The 21,308-nt window shown below is 40.0% G+C and overlaps 1 protein-coding gene across 2 annotated transcripts in view; it reads left to right on the top strand.

The window, feature by feature from the left end:
- Positions 1–21,308, top strand: part of gtdc1 (glycosyltransferase like domain containing 1) — a 305,811-nt gene that overhangs the window by 280,984 nt on the left and 3,519 nt on the right. Inside the window, exon 9 of one of the 2 annotated variants that reach the window (XM_033024710.1) lies at positions 5,180–5,271. The exons of the other annotated variant lie outside the window; for it this stretch is intronic. Coding sequence (XP_032880601.1) covers positions 5,180–5,271 — 92 coding nt within the window. The remainder of the gene's footprint in view (positions 1–5,179; positions 5,272–21,308) is intronic. 2 annotated transcript variants of the gene reach the window in all.

Raw genomic sequence — 21,308 nt, 5'->3', positions numbered from 1 at the left:
CGTTTGCAGCGGCCGGGAGCAACCAGAGCCGGTAGGCATGGCGACGAGTTGCGATTTAAACCGCGTGCGACTAGTGCCCGAGGGCACGAAAGTCGGCAGGAGCGGTGGGCTAAAAAGAAACACCCGCGAGCGACTAGTGCGGGAGAGCACGAAAGTCGGCTGGAGCGGTTATGGGAGGAACATCTCCATAGTGTCAGGCTCCAGAAAATGGATAAAAGCCGCACACATACAGGTGTAAGTCCCTCAGAGCATGGCCGGAAAAGGCTGCTGGACATATCATCCTCATCTGAAGAGGGTGTTCAAGGGCTGCCTGACTCGGACTCTGAACAAGAGTCAGAGCCACGTTCCCATATGGAGGATGAGGGAACACAGTTGCTGGACATGGTGCACACATATTTCCAGCAAGAAGAAACTGGAAAAGACCTAGAGGCCAGGATGGCGGCCAGCATTGATTATATGACGACCCATCACCTCAAAACTGATACCTTAGCTGAGGTATGGGCAAGACATTTACCTCCGCGAAATTGTGCGGCTCTGAATGTACCCAAGGTGAACCGAAGCATTTGGAGACACGTGGGGCAGGATATTCGGAGTCTGGATATAAGAATACAGAATGCTAGTAAAGGACTCTCGGCGGGTATAACAGCTTTGGCCCGTAGGCTGGAAAATGTGGATATGTCCAATGACATGAAAGACGCTTTAGCACTGTTTTGCAATGTTCAATTTGAACTGAACAACATCAGGAAAGGGGCTATTCAGCCAACGTTAGACCCAAAATTTGCAATCCTGTGCAAACAGAAAGCCATAAAACCTCAAAATTTGTTGTTTGGGGGTGACCTATCAAAACAGGTCAAAGATTTGGAGGAAGAGGCCAAAACGTTGGGCCTAATAAAAGCGACCAAAGGATATGTCGGAAAACGGTATCATCCTTATGGGACGACTAAAAAAGCAAGTACTAGTATGTATAGTACGAAAAATTGGAGAGAGGCCAGAGGAAACCAGCAACAGCGTCCTTTTTTTTAGGGGTTGGCCCGGGACGCCCACAATGGAAAATGCGGAAGCCTCCACTTCAACATTTACCCCACTTTCAACCTCAAGGCCCTCCGCAACCTCGGTTAAGACCAAGAAAGTAACACCACCGATAACCATGGAGGTAGGTGGGTCTGTGCCTCAAAAATTAATAAGGAGCACAGAACTTGGAGGGAGGTTGCAATTTCATTTGGAAGCATGGTGTAAGTTAACTGTGGATAGGTATATCCTTAGCAGTATTAAGGGATATCTTATAGAGTTTATACACATACAAGAACCTCCAGTACAACATACACCGGACAGAACTTATATGCTTACCAAATTAGACAGAGCTAAAGCAAAAATTGAAATACAAAGGTTGTTCACGAAAGGAGTAATTGAAAAAACCAAACATGAACAACAGGAATTTGTCTCAAATATATTCATTAGACATAAGAAAGATGGGGGTTGCCGGATAATTATTGATTTATCAACACTTAATAAGTTTGTACAATATGCTCATTTTAAAATGGATACTTTTAGTACTGCTACAGAGCTAGTGTCGGCAGGCTACTTTATGGCAAGTATTGATCTGCAAGATGCTTACTATACGGTACCCATCAGAGAAAAACTTATGAATTGGCTAGTAGAGCAGTGGTTGCCACAAGAAAATTGATGGAACAGCTGGGATTCATTATCCATCCAATTAAGTCAAGATTAACACCTGCAACTAATATTGATTACTTGGGCACTATTAACACACTTGATATGTTAGTGACTTTACCTATAGGGAAAGCCACTGAGTTCCAAAAGGATTGCACAGAGCTTATTAATACCGTTAAACCATCCATTAGACGGGTAGCCAGGATTATTGGGAAAATTATAGCCACGTTTCCTGCCATTCAATTTGGACGATTGCATTACCAAAATTTACAGAGAGAAAAAATTAGAGCTATAAAAGAACAAAATGTTATATATAGCTCCAACCCAATAGTTATTCCAAACCCATCTGTGGTATTACAAACAGATGCCAGTGCACTGGGTTGGGGAGCAACGGATACCATCTCGAGCTCTGGAGGGAGATGGAATATACAGGAAACTAACCTACTTACCACAAAGGGTATAAATTACTTAGAAATGTTGAGTGCTTTTTATGGTTTAAAATCTTATTGCTCGGGAATGATTAACCAGCATGTTAGATTGCAGATAGACAATACCACGGTGGTGGCATATATAAATCATATGGGTGGAAATATATCAATATCCTGTGATGAATTGGCAAACCATATTTGGGAATGGTGTATCCAAAGGAATATTTGGTTATCGGCTACGTATCTACCAGGGATACTTAATTCAGTGGCAGACGCCAGGTCACGAAAATTTAATGAAAATACGGAATGGATGTTAGACAGAAAGATATTTGCTGATATCACAGCAAAGTACGGAAGGCCGAATATTGATCTTTTTGCATCCAGGTTAAATCATCAGTTACCTAGGTATATATCATGGGAACCAGATCCTGAGGCAGAAGCTACAGATGCATTCTCTTTGCACTGGGGGAAATGGTTCATTTATGCATTTCCTCCTTTCTGCCTCATCAATCGGGTACTACGGAAAATTCAGCTAGACTCGGCATCTGGGATTCTCATAGTACCTGATTGGCCTACCCAACCATGGTTCTCGGTGCTGCAGGATTTGGTGCTTACACCATATATTACTTTAAAACATAGTCCTCAGTTGCTGGTGCATCCGGTGACTGGGGACAGCCATCCTTGCCATAATTATCTAAATTTATTGGTTTGTAGACTCTGAAGGAACCATTTCGGCATATGGGTTTATCTGATAGAACTGTGGACATGATCACAGCAGCACAGAGACTTTCCACTCAAAAACAATATTTATGTCATGTCAAGAAATGGACTAAATACTGCCTGGACAACAATCTAGACCACAGAAAGGTGGATATTCCAGCTGTCCTAGAATTCCTCACAAGCCTGCACTTTGAAGGACTCAGTTACAGCACGGTCAATAGTGCTAGGAGTGCCTTGTCCAGTTATTTATGGGAAGGCACAGAAAGACAGGGTGTCGGCTCACATCCTCTAGTAATAAAACTGCTACGAGGCATCTTTAACACTAACCCACCAAGGGCTAGATATAGCCAAATCTGGGATGTGAGCGTAGTCCTAAAAATGTTACGGAATTGGTCACCGGCTACGGCATTACCGCTAACCTATCTAACTATGAAAATGGTTATGCTTATGGCGCTGGTCACAGCGCAAAGGGTCCAGTCATTACAGAAGTTAAGATTGGATAACTTGACGGAGGCGACAGGAAGGCTGATTTTCGTGATCCAGGGCCTTATTAAGCAAAATAGACCAGGATCAGCGGGTCAGGTGATAGAGTTCATAGCCTATCCACAGGATGAACGTCTCTGTGTAGTAAAACACATCATGTTATATATGGACAGAACGAAGGCTATCAGAGGCAATGAAAAGGCTCTTTTAATTAGCCATAAGAAGCCATACCATAAAGTCTCGACTCAGACCATTTCACGGTGGCTGAGATATTGCTTAGTTCAGGCAGGAGTGGACACTAATGTATTCAAATCTCACTCCACCAGGGCTGCATCTACATCAGCAGCTAATCGCCTGGAGGTACCGATGGACAATATCCTCAGAACTGCAGGATGGTCATCAGAGAAAACGTTTCGCACATATTACAACAAACCAGTTAGAAAAGAAGAAACGTTTTCGGGCAAAATTTTGAGTTCTATTTAATTTACACCTGAAGCTTATAAGGTTTATAAATTGATTTAATAAATATTATTTACAATTTTTGCTTAAAAATGTTGGTATCATTGTGTTTTTTTTTAAATACCAGTAACAATTTCTCCCAAACTACCAAGGCAGTTGTGAAGATTGGACTCGTTCCACGGCATGAGGTCACAGAGCTTTGAAGTCTTCACGAAGTCACTCACGTGACTCCGAAGTAAAATAGTAAGATTCAACGAGAACTTACCAGTTTGAAGTTTGATCGTTATTTTATGAGGAGGAACGTTGAGGGAATACGTGCCCTCCGCTCCCACCCTTATATGGTCATATCTTAAACTGGTATCTCTTTAATAATCTTACTATCTTAGGTCATTATTTTCTATCTGTGACCTCACACCGCTGCTTTGAAGAATGACACGCATGCGCCGTAGGCGGGGTTCTTCACGTATTCCCTCAACGTTCCTCCTCATAAAATAACGATCAAACTTCAAACTGGTAAGTTCTCGTTTAATCTTACTATTTTGCTTGGCATTTTAACGGACCAGACTTTGATGATACTGTCTTAAGCTTGTCCAATAAGTTCATTGCAGGGACTTCTTTGTTAGTACGTGGGCCACCGACGATTTTTTTAGAGACATTCTTGTCCTCCATGATTTTATTGCTGCAGATAACACAGACAGAGCAGAAATAGTTCAGAGGAACAGCGTAGCTATGCTCTTAACCGTGTTTGAACCTCACCCTGGTATGGTAACGTTGAGAAATGGTACAAGAACAAATAGACACTTCAAATATTAAATTAATCAATGTTATCTACTATAGGATTTTGCATTTGTTCTAATACCTGCATTAGTTGTTTAAACTGCATTAAATTTTCATTCTGTCTTTACTCTCTTCATCTTAATGCGTTGAATATTTCAGCCTTACATAGAGAAAATGACCTATTCAATCTTGTACCAGGTCAGGCCTAGTGAAAGCAAAGGGAAGTTGAGCATCTTTTAAAATTAAGGTCTCAATTATATCAATGTGTTTTATATTATATTTTGAAAGAAACATATATTGTCCATCAATTTATCTCTAGTCATTTTCATTGATATTTTTAAAGTGAAATTTAAAAACCTTTAACAGCTTTGATAGAAAGCGAAGCCCGTAACACTATCTTGAGTTCTGGTCGCACTGAAACGTTATCATCTACGTTCATGGGGAGGATCAGTTACGTACACCCTATGCATCTGCCCCCACAATCCCTACACAGTAACAGTCGGGAGGCAGTCTGGGACCATCATGATCCAGCCAAGATAAAATTGAACCGTGTGGCATTAATCAGTAAAGTGACCATTCTGTACAGGCTTCCTTTGAGGATAGATTCATTAAAACAAAATATTTACATGATTTATTTGCAGAGAATTATCTCTACACCACGTCTCTACAGCTGTTTAAGAAGCTTCAGAATTTCTGCAAGAGACCAGATCTTGTAAGAAGGAAGGCTATTGAGGTAAATTATTTAATTAATTAACGCAGAAAACCAAAGGTTACACGCACGAACAGCTGCCTATATTATCACTGGCTGAATTACTAATGCAGAAGCTTTTTTTTTAACTTTGTAAGTGTTAAAACGAGAAGTGATTGAAACATTTTCAACACTAATCAGAAAAGGCCGCAATGCAAAACAAAACTTTGAATTTATTTGATACTGCATTTTTGAAATAAAAAGCTTGGGTTTCATGTAAGGAGATGCAGGTATCATAAATTGTGTTTACTTAGATTAACATGACACAAGAATGAATAAGAAAACCAACAATAGCAGTAAACCTCAAATGGGAATCGGCTGATTCAAAAGAAATTCATCAACAATAACACATGTTTCAGTCAGAGACTGCATTTTTGACAGTTCAGACTTGGGTGCTGTGTGAAATGAAATCATCATCCTTTTTATTGTAGGTTCTCAAATCCATGGAATTGAGGTTTTCAAAAAGAATTATGGACATGCCTATGTTTTCAGATGCTTGGCTAAGCTGACTAATTCACAGGCAAAATTAGTGTGGACAACTAACATGTAGCAGGTTAAACAAAGGGCTCATTTTTCTTACGATATTTAAACATTAAATCTGGTAAAACATCAAGTTATGGTACAAAAATATAACTTGAAGGATGTCTCAAATTTTGAAAAAAAGTACTAAAATATTTAAATGGCAAAAATGCTTTGTGCTTGAAGATTACTGATGAACTCTTACCAAGTGAATATGAATGCAGAACCAAACTTAGATTCTCAGAAGTCTCTGCAGAAATCAAGCATTTTCGATTAGTATTCGGATCAAAATAAGCCGCAGCATCAATGACACAAGATTTTCAAAAAATAAATAACTTTCCCCACTAAAATGAAGATATCCAGCTGGTTAAATAATAAATGAACTAATTGAATAGGGAATTGACATTCAGATGCTGGACACGCATGTTAATATTCTGAATCTGTAGATTTCTATAATGCTTTAAATATGCTTTGGGAATGATAGTTCCACTGGAGCTCTGAAGGGGTATAAAAAGATGTAGTGCGATCGTTAAGTATCCTTCTACACAATAGGACAGCTTGGTATAACATACCTTTCAACGGTTACACTGGATTAAAACCCCGTTTATATGTGAGAATAATAAATATTATTCTGAATTTGCTGTATCTTATTTGCTTATGTTTGGATACATTTGTGAATCTAAATGTGCTTCCATTATTTTACAGGATTATATGGAGTCATATGCGTTTTTACTGCATTTGTAAGATATAATAAAACTTACATAAAACTAATTTCAAAATTCATACTGGATTCCCAAAGGGAATTTCTCTTCAGAAGAATGTGTGTCTTGGCTAAAGTCGAGGGAACTGGAAACCTAACCTGGCAATGCATTTTTGAATATCATTTAGTGTTTTATTAACTAAAACATCTGCACCATTAATTATTGACAGCTTTTTACTAGATCATCACTCTAATTTCAGTAGCCATTTAAATGAAACTTTAACATTAAAAAAAATCCCATTAGTTTAACTCTGCAAAATGGTAAACCCCCTTCATTTAGGTCAAAAATGTGCGAAACAAAAACTCAATTTAACACACAATTTCAAACTCATTATCTTTCAATGTCTATTAACTTGGCAATGGTTCAGATGCCAGCTCATAATACTTAAGAATGCTGAGTGCACAGTTCCTCAGTCCCTCATCATTCCTGCATGCTGCATACTACACATTCTTCTGGTTAAATTTGAGCTTTAAAGGGAAATTGTTGTCAACTTTCCAGCTGCATCCAGTATTTGAACCGTTCTAATTCAATAAGATGTGCTCTTACATTTTGTAGTTCAGCTATTACCCGGAATGGATGATTAAGTCAATTGTCTCTTGTAATAGGTGCCTCTTCTCCGTACCTGCGTATCCTTCTACAGAATATTAAACTCTGGCAATGAAGCATAAATGTGACTGACAGGAATGTCACTGCAAGTGGAATTGACTGAATTCATATGGCCTCACTGCACTTCCAACAGGCAGATGAAAAAAGTTAATCATGATGATTTGTTGGTGCAGTGTATTAGCATGTTGTTCTTTCATTGTTGTAACCTGTTAGGAAAGAACCCCAAGCTATTGAGATGCACGTCTCCCAACATGGTTCCTATGTAAATTTATCTTGGACAATTTTAAAGCAGACTCTAGATAATATTTGTTAACGGCAAGAGGATATCCAGAATTTGAATATACAAAGGGCCTGTCCCACGAGCATGCGACTCCATGTGGCAAGCATGACCTAACCAGAAGTGGGGCCGCGCGGAGGTCGAGTGAGTGACATGAAGTGCGAGCGAAGTCCGTGCGTGACGTACGGCGTCGAGGCGGCTGCGGGCCGGCAGGCCATTGCCGCACGCAATTTTTGAACACGGTCAGTTTTTCGGAGCCCCGCGCGATGTCGGGACCAGCTCTGCATAACTCCATACAGCGCCGGCGATCGAAGTGGGACCGGCCCTGCGAGGCCGTACGACTCAAGCGACCATGTTAGGTAGCGCTTGCCGCATGGATCGCTTAGGTCGCGCTTGCCGCATGGAGTCGCATGCTCATGGGACAGGCCCTTTAAGGTTAAGGATCACATGCCTAAGACATAACTGGGATAGCATGGGAATTGTTTCTGGCAATCTCAGTGAAAACTACTTTTTAATCAGAGATTAATTCATAGATTAATACTAGAAAATACCCATGTGAGCTTTAGGAAAGGAGAAATTTTAAATAAGAGAGTAAAGGAGTATTTGTTGGTTTACATGAATTCATAGGTCATAGGAGCAGAATTAGGCCATTCGTCCCATCAGGTCTACTCTGCCATTTAACAACCATATAACCATATAACAATTACAGCACGGAAACAGGCCATCTCGGCCCTACAAGTCCGTGCCGAACAACTTTTTTCCCTTAGTCCCACCTGCCTGCACTCATACCATAACCCTCCATTCCCTTCTCATCCATATGCCTATCTAATTTATTTTTAAATGATACCAACGAACCTGCCGCCACCACTTCCACTGGAAGCTCATTCCACACCGCTACCACTCTCTGAGTAAAGAAGTTCCCCCTCATGTTACCCCTAAACTTCTGTCCCTTAATTCTGAAGTCATGTCCTCTTGTTTGAATCTTCCCTATTCTCAAAGGGAAAAGCTTGATCACATCAACTCTGTCTATCCCTCTCATCATTTTAAAGACCTCTATCAAGTCCCCCCTTAACCTTCTGCGCTCCAGAGAATAAAGACCTAACTTATTCAACCTGGCTGATCTTTCTTTACCTCTCAACCCCATTCTCCTGCCTTCTCCCCATAACCCCTGACACCTGTACTAATCAAGAATCTATCAATATCTGCCTTAAAAAAATCCATTGATGGCCTCCACAGCCTTCTGTGGCAATGAATTCCACAGATCCACCACCCTCGGATTAAACAAATTCCTCCTCATCTCCTTTCTAAAGGCACGTCCATTTATTCTGAGGCTATGGCCTCTGGTCCTAGATGTGAGCTAGATACATCAACTGAGAGTCCACATTTTTCATCATGTACTCTCATGTTTCCCATCAAAGGGAACTATTGAGAACGAGAAGATAATTTAAATTATTAACTCATCAAACTTTGACACATTAAATCTAGATTGTCACTGTGTATTTAAAATAGGATTCATAGCACGTAATTATTAATTAAGAAGAATGCAAAGAAGAAACAAAATCTAATGCCAGAATTGCATGGCAGTTTTCTCTACATTGTATAAATCAACTTGTTATTTACGTGTAAACAAGTGAATTTGATGCACAGCTAATACTTTTTAAAAAAAACAATTATCTTTCTGATATGAAAGTTGGATTTTACGAAAATGAACACAGTCATAAGGGCAACGAGACATGATATCCTTGTTATAAAAATATTTGTTATTCACCCTGGGCTCAATAAAGTCTGAGGCCTGTAATAGTGGAGACAGCTCAGTTCACTGATAGCAATCTTTCCTTAAGGTGGTGAATTCAATCTCCACTCCAGGAACACAGCACTTCTGCCACTTCAGCACAGTAGTGTGCAAGGTATTCAAGGAAATTGCTATCTTTCAAATGAAAATGTTAAACAAAGGATCTTCCTTTCTGTTCAGTTGAACATAAAGGAACCCAAGACACTCAACATCTCAATTTACTGCTCCAAAACCAGATTTCTCAAAGTTTAGTTAAGTACCTTAAAGAAGTAAAATCTCCACATTAATGCAAAGTTCTATTCATTTAAAAAAACAAGGTGTGGACAACGTTGGCACAGTTCGCAATGCTTTATCCAGGCCATAGCATTGCCCAACAATTCAATGTAGCTGAATAATAAAGTGCCTGTCAAGCTCAGACAGATCATGAAGAGATTCTATGGAGGAAATGGAAACGTAACCCTGTTGTATTATTCCATCCACTTAGTATAACTTGCAATGTTACTATACACATATTCTACAGTATGTTGTCCCTGCCAAGAGGGTACTTTATGCTAACGCAAATGAGGAAAGAAATAGCCATTCCCCTGCATTGACAGCAGAGATTCACATTGTCTATTGCCCATCAAAGTACTTACTGAGGTTGAAGTTCTGGTAAGTGATTGAACCCAAAGGGCTGGAGTAAAAGCATCATTGACTATAATTCTCTGGATGTAGGAGCTAAAGTTTTTACCTTCACGTTGAAGTTAGTGAATTTGATGATGTAATAATGTCCTTGGGCTCTGAGCATTATTATTTATAAATCGCTCAATAATTTAATACTGTCAATCTCCAAAATGGTCAAATTTGTATACCGTTGCTCCTTGAAATACGGTTTGGATAGTATAAAATCTTATTAAAGGACTGATACTTAAACTGTAGCCAAAGGGTAAAATAAATACTGACTGACATTTGCGAGATAGAAATGTTGAAGTGTTGTCCCTTGAAGTATAAGTAACCTATGCATGCAATAATATATCCTGAATGACCTTTACAGCCCTTGTGGCTATATTTAACACACTCACTGATAGCTGAGCTTTGTCTTTTCCCTTAGACCTATATTTTTCCCTTATGTCTCCAGAAATATACAGTTGTTTCTATGAATTGGTCATAATTATGCCTACATACGATTCAGCTCTGCTTTTCGCCACACTAACCATGATTTCTGACTCCATAAAAGACACCCCTCAAAATACTGCAGATGCTGCAGATATTCAGCAGCTCAGGCAGCATCTGTGAAGAGAGAGACACGTTTAATGTTTCCTCATTTGCTTTCAATATTTTAAAGAAATGATAATTAGTGAGAAAATGATTGGGGATGAAATGATTTTTAAATATTTGTGGCGCAGATTGATTTATTGGATTTTGCCTTTCATAGATATTCATGGTTCTGCATTGTCACAATTATGCTTGCATAGTTGCATTTGTTATTTCAGAACATATACAGTAATGCCAGAGAGCTAAGGTGAGATAGCAAGAAGTGTGATAACAGGACACTGATTGTTATCAAAATAGACTATTTGGAGATTTAGATCTAATTTGGGAAATCTGTTACTTGTGGTTAGCAACAAGCTGTCTTTTTGAGAAAATTTATGTTGACTGGTCAGGCGATTTTATTGATCAGGTGGTAATTTTGAAGGCTTATCTGTATACTTTGGTCTTTGAAAAAACGTGATTGGAAACGAGAGAAAAAAATAAGATCATTATTCTATTTTGCAGCTAACACTGGGAGTTGCGCAGAATGTTTAATGAATTATACTATAGAAACAAACTGTAGTTTTGGCTGTTTTCCATTAAGTTCACAAATACATTCAGAGTATAACAGCTGGGTGGATATCTTTGGAAAGTTCATGATATATTAAAACGTGAGCATAAGATTCAAGAAGCTGATAAACTTCATCCAGATTTTAGAATGTATTACATTCTTCAACACACTTCTGGCTATTTTCATTCTTTCTTTGTAATACAGCCCTTCATGTATTTTCTGAATCAAAGCATTCCTGTTGATCTCCATATCTATAATTACCACAGGCTAAGATTCAACATTATGACTAAGAATCATGTGGCAGGAAGAGTGCAACTTTACAAGATTATGACACCGACGAGGTATTTCTATTGGGAAATAATGTGTCCATATGAAAGAGAAGTATGTTTTTAGGGAGAAATGGGCTTTCTTTCATTTGGTTATGACTTATTTAGGTATGATTATATTAGATAATAGATGACTATCAGTCCATTACAAAGCAGCTGTCCAATCAATTAAATCTCAAAATATGGACTGAAAGACTGAAAATAGTTCATTCATCTACTTGCTGTTATTCTGTATTATGTATGATAGTACACAGTTTAATCCTCAATATTTGAAATATATATATGGTGCTGCAGTATGATCTGTGAATTCAATGATTAATTAAGATGATTGTGAGAAAAGAACTCTGAATATCGTGGATATATTTCTAACATCATATTATGAGTTTGACAAAATAAAACGAAGGAAGTAATATGCAATGACCTTTATTGTAAGCAGTGGGTAAGAATGATCTTAACATAATTTATTTGTATGTTCCTTAAACAATAATTACTGGTATAATCATTCTTCTTCATTTTCCATCCCTCCAGTTGAAATAGGATAAGTTATTGATACTGAGTGGGAAAATCGAAATTCTTTGAAGTTAATTTCCAACAGTAGAACACTGATGAAACCTTTCATGTAATTTAATAAAGGAACCCAGTCCAAAACCCATCAATTAGTTCTATGAATATATTTAGGATGCTCTCCCACATGTATCAAGAAATTGCAATCGTTGTCTTAATTGTTTTTGTTCCTGGGTTATTACTGAGCCGTCCACATTGCTAACGTCACTACATAGATATTCCCATTGGCTTCTGTTGGTCATTTCAATTACATTGATTCTTGGATAAATGTGATCAATTGAAAGAGCCTGAAGGTTTAACTGAGAAATAAATGGATTTTTTGCACTAGGCTTTGAATATTGGGTTTTGAAGTGATCAATTAATGTCCCACACGATGATCTAGTCTGATCCCATTCATTTTAGGTCAGCATTATAGAAACATACAATTCCAAAATATTTCCTATAATGTGACATTAATTTTATAAATATGATCATTGTCAACATTACTAACACTGTCATTGACTGCAGTGGTGGATGAAGGTAAGACAATCTCCTAGGTTTAGGTTAGTGAAAGAAAAACCTCAGGAACCTACAGGGCTATTTAGATTCACTTTTAAGAATCCTAAGGTTAGGACATTGCAGTCCATATTCTTTCAATACCTCTTACAAATTGAACTAAAGTCCACTTTTTGGCTGCCAAGAATGATTGGGGATTCATGTTGTGAAAAATGAATTTTGGGTCGAAGATAGACACAAAAAGCTGGAGTAACTCAACGGGTTAGACACCATCTCTGGAGAAAATGAATAGATGACGTTACAGGTCGAGTCCCTTCTTCAGACTCATTAGGCTAACTTATCTGAGCAAACTGTCAATATTTTTTTCAAGAACTGATGTTAGGATATTTTGCCAACGTCTCTTTGCTTCATTTATAACATGGTTAAATAGCCTTCCTGTAATGGGGCAACCAGTGCACACAATACTCAAAATGTGGCCTGACCAAAGTTCGATAAAGCTGCAACAAGTTTTCCTGACTCATTATCTTTGGCATTTTATTTGGAAAAAATAAGCACCAGCTAGAATGGTGCTTTTGTGGAATATATATTATAAATAAAACTAGGGCTTCCCTTTCCACTCCAGTGTTTAGTTTATCCAGTTTCCAATGATTACAGGATGAGATTCTTTTTCTCCTTTCTTTTTAGCTCACCCACGGTAACAGACAGCCAGACGCTAAGTACATTCTTGGAGATCAGACAGGTAGCAAATGTATACAAATGAGCAAACATTCAGTAAGAGACATCCATTGTAATGAAGGAAGAATTAGCTGTTAGCACTCTTTTGGGAGATTTGGATTTGGGCTTTGCAGTACTCTCAAATGTATAATTTATAATTAAATGTAAAAGTAGTCATGGAGTGTGCAAATTCCAGTGGTACATATAGGGGATCTGGGAGGGGATTGCGAAATTGCATTTTTCTGACTAAATTGGAAAGCTATCACTTAGGCCAGGAGGTTTATAAATCACTCACATTGAGGACATTACCATTTAAACAAGTTTACTCCCCCAATTGCATGGAAAACAATGTGTAAAAGAACACAAACCGTTTGCAGAAAAAGTTAAACAATAAGTGCTAATATTTGAACCGGTGAATGGGTTTGATTTTCATTTCCTGAGATTATAAGATAACTGTTCAGTACTTTGATGGGGATTCAATCACATTGTAAATGTCACTGGCATGAATTTTGATAGTTATTGTTTAACTTTTTCTGCAAACTGGTTATTTTCTTCTGCACATTGTACTCCATGCAATGCGCTGAAAAAACTTGATGCAGATCAAGACACAGGCAGTAGGGTTTTCCTGAACTCATCCTGCGGGGGATGAAAAAGCAGGGGATAAAGATGGTTGATTTAACTATTGTAAAGCACAAATGCATCTGCTAGTTCATAATCAACCGCATTATCTTTCCAACTTCACCCAGTAAGTTGGCGTGCAGTTTATGCATTTAGGACTACTAATTTACGTGCTGTATGGTGGATGGCATTTTGCGTAGAATTAAATCTCAAGCAATGTAGAAGAAGACAACCTTGAACAGATGGTATGGTACTGGGAGTGAAGTGGCACAGAATAGATTAAAACCCATTGCTCATTACAAACCACCCATTATGGATGTCAAAGAGTAGAAGATGATAAAGGGCCTGCGGGTGATAAAATCTGTAGCAAGATATTGTACACAAATGACAATCGCATATTCTGGAACAGGCATCCAGCTTCATCATATTTAAAGGACATTTCCCCTGTTTGCAGCAATATGCATAATACTGCCCCTGTACTTCCTTCATGCTCTTGGTTTAAAAAAAAAATCAGGAAAGCAACTATTGTCCAGAATGTAACGTGTATACTGTCTGACAGTGACACAGTATTTATTACTGCATGCAACATGTTTTATCTAAACCAATATAAGTAGGTGCTGGCCCAGAAAGGAAAATAAATTATTGAATATTAATTTGGTGAGGCAAGACGGGCAAATCTTTGATCAGAATAGCAGAAGAGGAACACCTGATGCTAAAAGAAGTACCTGCTCATACTCAGCAGTGAGACATTTTGGCCATGGAGTCCTTAAAGCATTTTGTCAAACCCTTCATCTTGATTGCAGGACATACAGTGCCCTCCATAATGTTTGGGACAGACCCATCATTTATTTATTTGCCTCTGTAGTCCACAATTTGAGATTTGTAATTTTAAAAGAATCACATGTGGTTAAAGTGCACATTGTCAGATTTTATTAAAGGGTATTTTTATATATTTTGGTTTCACCATGTAGAAATTACACCTGTGTTTATACATATTTCAGGGCACCATAATGTTTGGGACACATGGCTTCACGGGCGTTTGTAATTGCTCAGGTGTGTTTATTTGCCACCTTAATGCAGGTATAAGAGAGCTTTCAGCACCTAGTCTTTCCTCCAGTCTTTCCATCACCTTTGGAAACTTTTATTGCTGTTTATCAACATGAGGACCAAATTTGTGCCAATGAATGTCAAAGAAGCCATTATGAAACAAGAATAAAACTGTTAGAGATATCAGCCGAACCTTAGGCTTACCAAAATCACCTATTTGGAACATCATTAAAAAGAAATAGAGCACTGGTGGGCTTACTAATCGCAAAGGGACTGGCAGGCCAAGGAAGACCTCCACAGCTGATGACAGAAGAATTCCCTTAATAAAGAAAAACCTCCAAACACCTGTCCGACAGATCAGAAACACTTCAGGAGTCAGGTGAGGATTTGTCAAAGACCACTGTCCACAGAAGACTTCATGAACAGAAATACAGAGGCTGCACTGCAAGATGTAAACCACTGGTTAGCCGCATAAATAGGATGATCGGGTTAATTTGCCAAGAAGTACTTAAAAGAGCAACCACAGTTCTGGAAAAAGGTCTTGTGGATAGATGAGACGAAGATTAACATATCGGAGTGATGACAAAAGCAAAGGATGAAGGAACTGCCCAAGATCCAAAGCATACCACATCATCTGTGAAACAGGGTGGTGGGGTGTTATGGCCTGGGCATGTAGAGCATTAGAAGAGCAAATGTGCCGGGAGATTGCAGACAGCTGCAGGTCAAATCAGGTTGTTGTAGTAGGGAATTTCAACTTTCCCAATATAGACTGGGAAAATCATAGCGTGAAGGGTTTAGATGGAGTGCAATTCCTCAAAAGTGTTCAGGGAAGTTTTCTTAAACAGTATGTGGAGGCCCCCACTTGTTGGAGGGTAACGCTGGATCTAGTATTGGGAAATTGGGAAGCGCGTTAATGAAATGTATGGAGGAGCCTTTTGGGATGTGACCACAGTTCGATTAGGTTTAAGATAGTTATGGATCGGGACGGAGAGGGTCCACGTGTTAAAATGGTCAACTGGGGTAAGGCCAACTTTGAGGGTATGAGAGAAGGTCTCGTTCAAGTTGACTGGAGCAGGTTATTTGAGGGGAAAGGAACATCGGCCAAGTGGGATGTTTTTAAAAGTGTACTGAAGAGAGCTCAGGATGTGTACATTCCTGTTAGAGTGAAAGGCAAAGCAGGCAAACATAAGGGAGCTTGGCTGACGAGGGAGATTGAGACGTTAGTCAAAAACAAGAAGGATGCATTGGACAGGTATAGGCCGCTGGGATCAAGTGCATCCCTGGAGGAGTTTTGGGAACTAAGGAGCAAACTAAAAAAGGAGATCAGAGGGGCAAAAAGGGGCCAATTGATAGCTCTGGCGGGTAGCATAAAAGACAATCCCAAAAGGTTTTATACATAGATTAGGGGGAATAGGGTAACTAGAGAGAGAGTGGGACCTCTCAGGAATAAAAGCAGTCACCTCTGTGTGGAGCCACAGGAGATGGGCAAGGTCCTCAATGAGTATTTCTCCTCTGTATTTACCGATGTAGGAAATTAGAGCAGTCACTGGAAGTGTCATGAGAGCAGTCAGGGTTACCGTTGAGGAAGTACTGAAGGTACTCTCGTGTTTGAAGGTAGACAAACCTTCTGGGCCTGATCAGATATATCCGAGGACATTGCGGGAAACTAGAGAGGAAATTGCGGGAGCCCTTGTTGAAATTTATGAGTCATCCTTAAATACAGGAGAGGTGCCAGAGGATTGGAGGGTGGCAAATGTTGTGCCTCTTTTCAAGAAGGGCTGCAGGGAAAATGCTGGGAACTATAGGCCGGTGAGCTTAATATCTGCAGTTGGTAAGTTACTGGAGAGTATTCTGAGGGGTAGGATAAACAGGCATTTGGATGGGCAAGGGCTGATTTGGGACAGTCAGCATAGGATGTGTACATTCTGTACATAGTTTTGCATGTGGGAGGTCATATCTCACAAATCTGATGATTTTTTTGAAAACGTGAACAAAAAGGTTGATGAAGGCAGAGCTGTAGATGTTGTGTACATGGACTTTAGTAAGGCGTTCGACAAGGTGCCGCATGGTAGGCTGCTCTGGAAGGTTAGATATCATGGGATCCAAGGAGAGATAGCTGAATGGATGCAGAGGGTAATGGTGGAAGGATGCTTCTCAGAATGGACACCTGTGACTAGTGGTGTGCCACAGGGTTCAGTGCTGTGCCCGTTACTATTTATCATCTACATCAATGATTTGGATGAGAACATACAGGGCAAGATTAGCAAGTTTTGCAGATAGTGAAGATAGCTGTGAATGATTGCAGCAGGATCTGGATCGATTGGCCAGGTGGGCGGATGAATGGTTGATGGAATTTAATACAGGGAAGTGTGAGATGTTGCATTTTGGAATGTCAAACAAGGGCAGGACCTACAAAATGGTAGGCCTCTGGGTAGTGTTTTAGAGCAGAGGGATCTAGGAGTTCAAGTGCATGGTTCCATGAAGGTCGAATCGCAGGTAGATAAGGTGGTCAAAAAGGCTTTTGGCACTTTGGCCTTCATCAGTCAGAGTATTGTGTATAGAAGTTGGGAGGTCATGTTGCAGTTGCATAAGGCATTGGTGAGACCGCATTTAGAATATTGTGTTCAGATCTGGGTACCATGTTATAGGAAAGATATTGTCAAGCTTGAAAGGGTTCAGAAAAGATTTACAAGGATGTTGCCAGGACCAGAGGGTATGAGCTATAGGGAGGTTGAGTTGGCTGGGTCTCTATTCCATGGAGCATTGGAGGATGAGGGGAGATCTTATAGAGGTATACAAAATCATGAGAGGAATAGATCGCGTAGATGCACAGAGTAGGGGAATTGAGGACCAGAGGACACAGGTTCAAGGTGAAGGGGAAAAGATTTAATAGGAATCCGAGGGGTAACGTTTTCACACAAAGGGCGGTGGGTGTATGGAACAAGCTGCCAGAGGAAGTAGTTGAGGCTGGGACTATCCCAGCGTTTAAGAAACAGTTGGACAGGTACATGGATAGGACAGGTTTGGAGGGTTATGGACAAAGCGCAGGCAAGTGGGACTAAGGTAGCAGGGACATTGTTGGCCGGTGTGGGCGAGTTGGGCCGAATGGCTGTTTCCACAATGTATTAATCTATGACTATGACTCTATTTATGGCTGCTGAAGGTACTGGCCCACTTATCTTCATTGATGATACAACCGCTGATGGTCGAGTAGCATATTGAATTCTGAAGTGTATAGACACATCCTATCTGCTCAAGTTCAAACAAATGCCTGAAAACTCATTGGCCGGCAAGACAATTATCCCAAACATACTGCTTAAGCAACAAAGGAGTTTGTCAAAGGTAAAAAATGGTCTCTTCTTGAATAGCCAAGTCAATCACCCGATCTGAACCCAATTGAGCATGCGCTTTATATGATAAAGACTAGCCCCCAAAACAAGTATAAGCTAAAGATGGCTTCAATACAGGCCTGGTAGAGCATCACCAGAGAAGACACCCAGCAATTGGTGATGTCCATGGATCGCAGACTTCAAGCAGTCATTGCATGCAAAGGATATGCAACAAAATACTAAACATGACTACTTTCATTGGCATTACATTGCTTTGTGGCAAACATTATGGTGCCCTGAAATGGGGGGACTATGTATAAACACTGCTGTAATTTCTACATGGTGAAACCAAAATGTATAAAAATGACCTTTATTAAAATTTGACAATGTGCACTTTAACTACATCTGATTTTTTTCTATTATAAATCTCAAATTGTGGAGTACAGAGGCAAATAAATAAATGAAGGGTCTTTGTCCCAAACATTATGGAGGGCACTGTATGCCTTCTTTATTCTGAATAGAGCCTCGATATCACTCATCACACAGCATTCCCTAAACCTGCCAGCATGAGATTACAACCTAAGATGTCCTGCTTTTCAACTACCTAACTTCCTAAATTCTCTTTGCAAGACATCATCTGTCTTCCTACCTATGTTGTAACATTATAGGCCATGACCTCCGTCTGATCACCCTCCCTTTTCAGAATGTCCTGTGCCAGCTCTGAGGTATCGTCGACCCTGGCACCAGGGAGGCGACACACCATCCTGGAGTCTCGCTCACAGCTACAGAAATGCCTGTCCATGCCCCTGACCGTAGAGTTCCCCCCATCAAGGTTGCTCATCTAATCTTTGCCCGATCCTGCTTTAGAGCAGAGCCGGACAAGTAGTCAGCAATCTTTTTCCCCAACAGTTCCCCAACAGTTCCAAACTGGAATTCTTGTTTGAAAGGGAGATAGCCCGAGAGGATTTCTGCCCCACTTCCCTAACTTTACTGTCTGAAGAAGGGTCACGACCCGAAACATCACCCATTCCTTCTCTCCAGAGATGCTGCCTCTCCCGCTGAGTTACTCCAGTTTTTTGTGTCTATCTTCCCTAACTCTACTGGTGGTTACCCATCTAATTGTGCAGCAATTAAAACCATATTAGATTTTCTTTCTTTTCCTGAGTTCCCAATGTATCGAAATGAGGTGACCTTTGCTGGAATTAATGCTTGGTGCCCATACATTTTATCCATTGATGTCAAAATTATGTACCATGATCTTATATGTTTGTAAGGATACTGGGTGACCCCCTTCCTGATCACTCCTGCCCCAATCCTGTTCTATACTGTCGATGAACCCAGAACATCATCTGAAGCTGTCTGTCTCAGGAGAACATCAAACACTTCCCCAGAAAGGGTTAGAAGCTGCCTTCAGCCTTGGAACCAACAGTGCCAATTACAAGTAAATCAAATCAGAACTGTCTCGATTTCGAGAGAAAGAGCAAAAATCACATTATATCATTTGAGTAAATAAATGCTCACTACTCTTTGACTCCCACCGACCTGACTCCACAAACTTCAAAGGGGTTGGCATCAGAGGCACTAATTGGACACATTTGAAAAGAGCAGTGCTAACCTCCTGTACAATCTAGTCAATTGCAAGTCCCAAATTTCTGAATTGACAGCATTGCGCAATTGATTTTTCTGAACTCTTGCAATATTCATTTAAGATTTTCTTTTAAATCCAACTACACTTACATGGTAAGCTATGTGAAACATATAAAATAAATCAAAAGGTTCACCATTGGTAGCTATTTAGATCACCTACTTATCAAATTTGGTAGCTCATGTAACCTTTTTTATATCCAGAGCCTATTCAGTCATCTTGTTCTCCTTGGCACTACTTCTGAGCACAGTAATGAATGCCACATGGCAAACACATGAACTAGCTTTCGTTTAATTACTCTGATCGCAGAATTATGCTTCAACTTTTGCTGTGAACCCCATGTGTTCCATCTGGGTGAATACATAGTCAAATAGATTTTTAACTTGTCGAATTTCACTATCTTAATACAACTGTCATGGCGAATATGTTAAAAGCTTTCAAAGATATATTTTTTTAAAGAAGGTTTCATCTCTTCCACCATTGGAATGTCCTGTTCCCTCCACCTAGCAACATGTCTCCTTACTCCATGCCTCTGCTTCTATCCCCATTAACCATATCATTATTTTCTAATGTCATCCCTGACTTTCAACGCTTGATTCAATGGATGCTGTTTTAACATACCTTCTTGCACGTGAAGAGCTACTGCAGAAAATCAGGTTACATCTCTATCTTTGTACTCATTATGCCAGTATGATGTAGCCAGTTATGGCACCGTAGCTGTTGACTTTGTCATTCCAATATTAACATGCAGATGAAAACCTGGTGCATTACTTTATCCTCGGCCTATGTGATCTTCCAGTTGCCAAACACTTTAACTCCCCTTCCCATTCTCACACTGACCTTTCTGTCCTGGTCCTCCTCCATTGACAGAGTGAGACCAAACGCAAATTGGAGGAACAGCACCTCGTATTTCGCTTAGGCAGCTCACAACCCAGTGGTATGAATATTGATTTCTCTAACTTCAAGTAACCCTTGCATACCCTCTCTTTCCATCCCTCCTCCACCCTATTTGTCATACTACTCTAATGCCCCTGTCCCACTTAGGAAACCTGAACGGAAACCTCTGGAGACTTTGCGCCCCACCCAAGGTTTCCGTGAGGTTCCCGTAGGTTTTTGTCAGTCTCCCTACCTGCTTCCACTACCTGCAACCTCCGGGAACCACAGATATAACTCGTTATCACCGACCCCACAGTCAACAATGGACCATTTTGGGCTCTATCTTTCCTTGATCATTGTTGCTTTTTGCATATTTTTCATTCATTTGTTCTATGTGCCATCTATATTTCTCAAAAACTGTGCAGCGCATTACAAACGCTAACCTGCCCTCCTTGGATGACATATACAAGGCCCGATGCTTGCGCAGGGCCATAAATATCAAGAAGGACACATCCCACCCTGCCAACCACCTTTTTACTCTGCTACCCTCTGGGAGGCGACTCAGGTCTCTGCAGGCTCGCACCGGTAGACTAAAAAATAGTTTCTACCCATGTGCGGTAAAAGAGCTTAACTCCAATAGTGAACACTGGGA

This window comes from Amblyraja radiata, chromosome 7, assembly GCF_010909765.2.
Source record: "Amblyraja radiata isolate CabotCenter1 chromosome 7, sAmbRad1.1.pri, whole genome shotgun sequence".
Taxonomy (NCBI): Eukaryota; Metazoa; Chordata; class Chondrichthyes; order Rajiformes; family Rajidae; genus Amblyraja; species Amblyraja radiata.
This window is presented reverse-complemented; position numbering and strand designations above follow the sequence as displayed.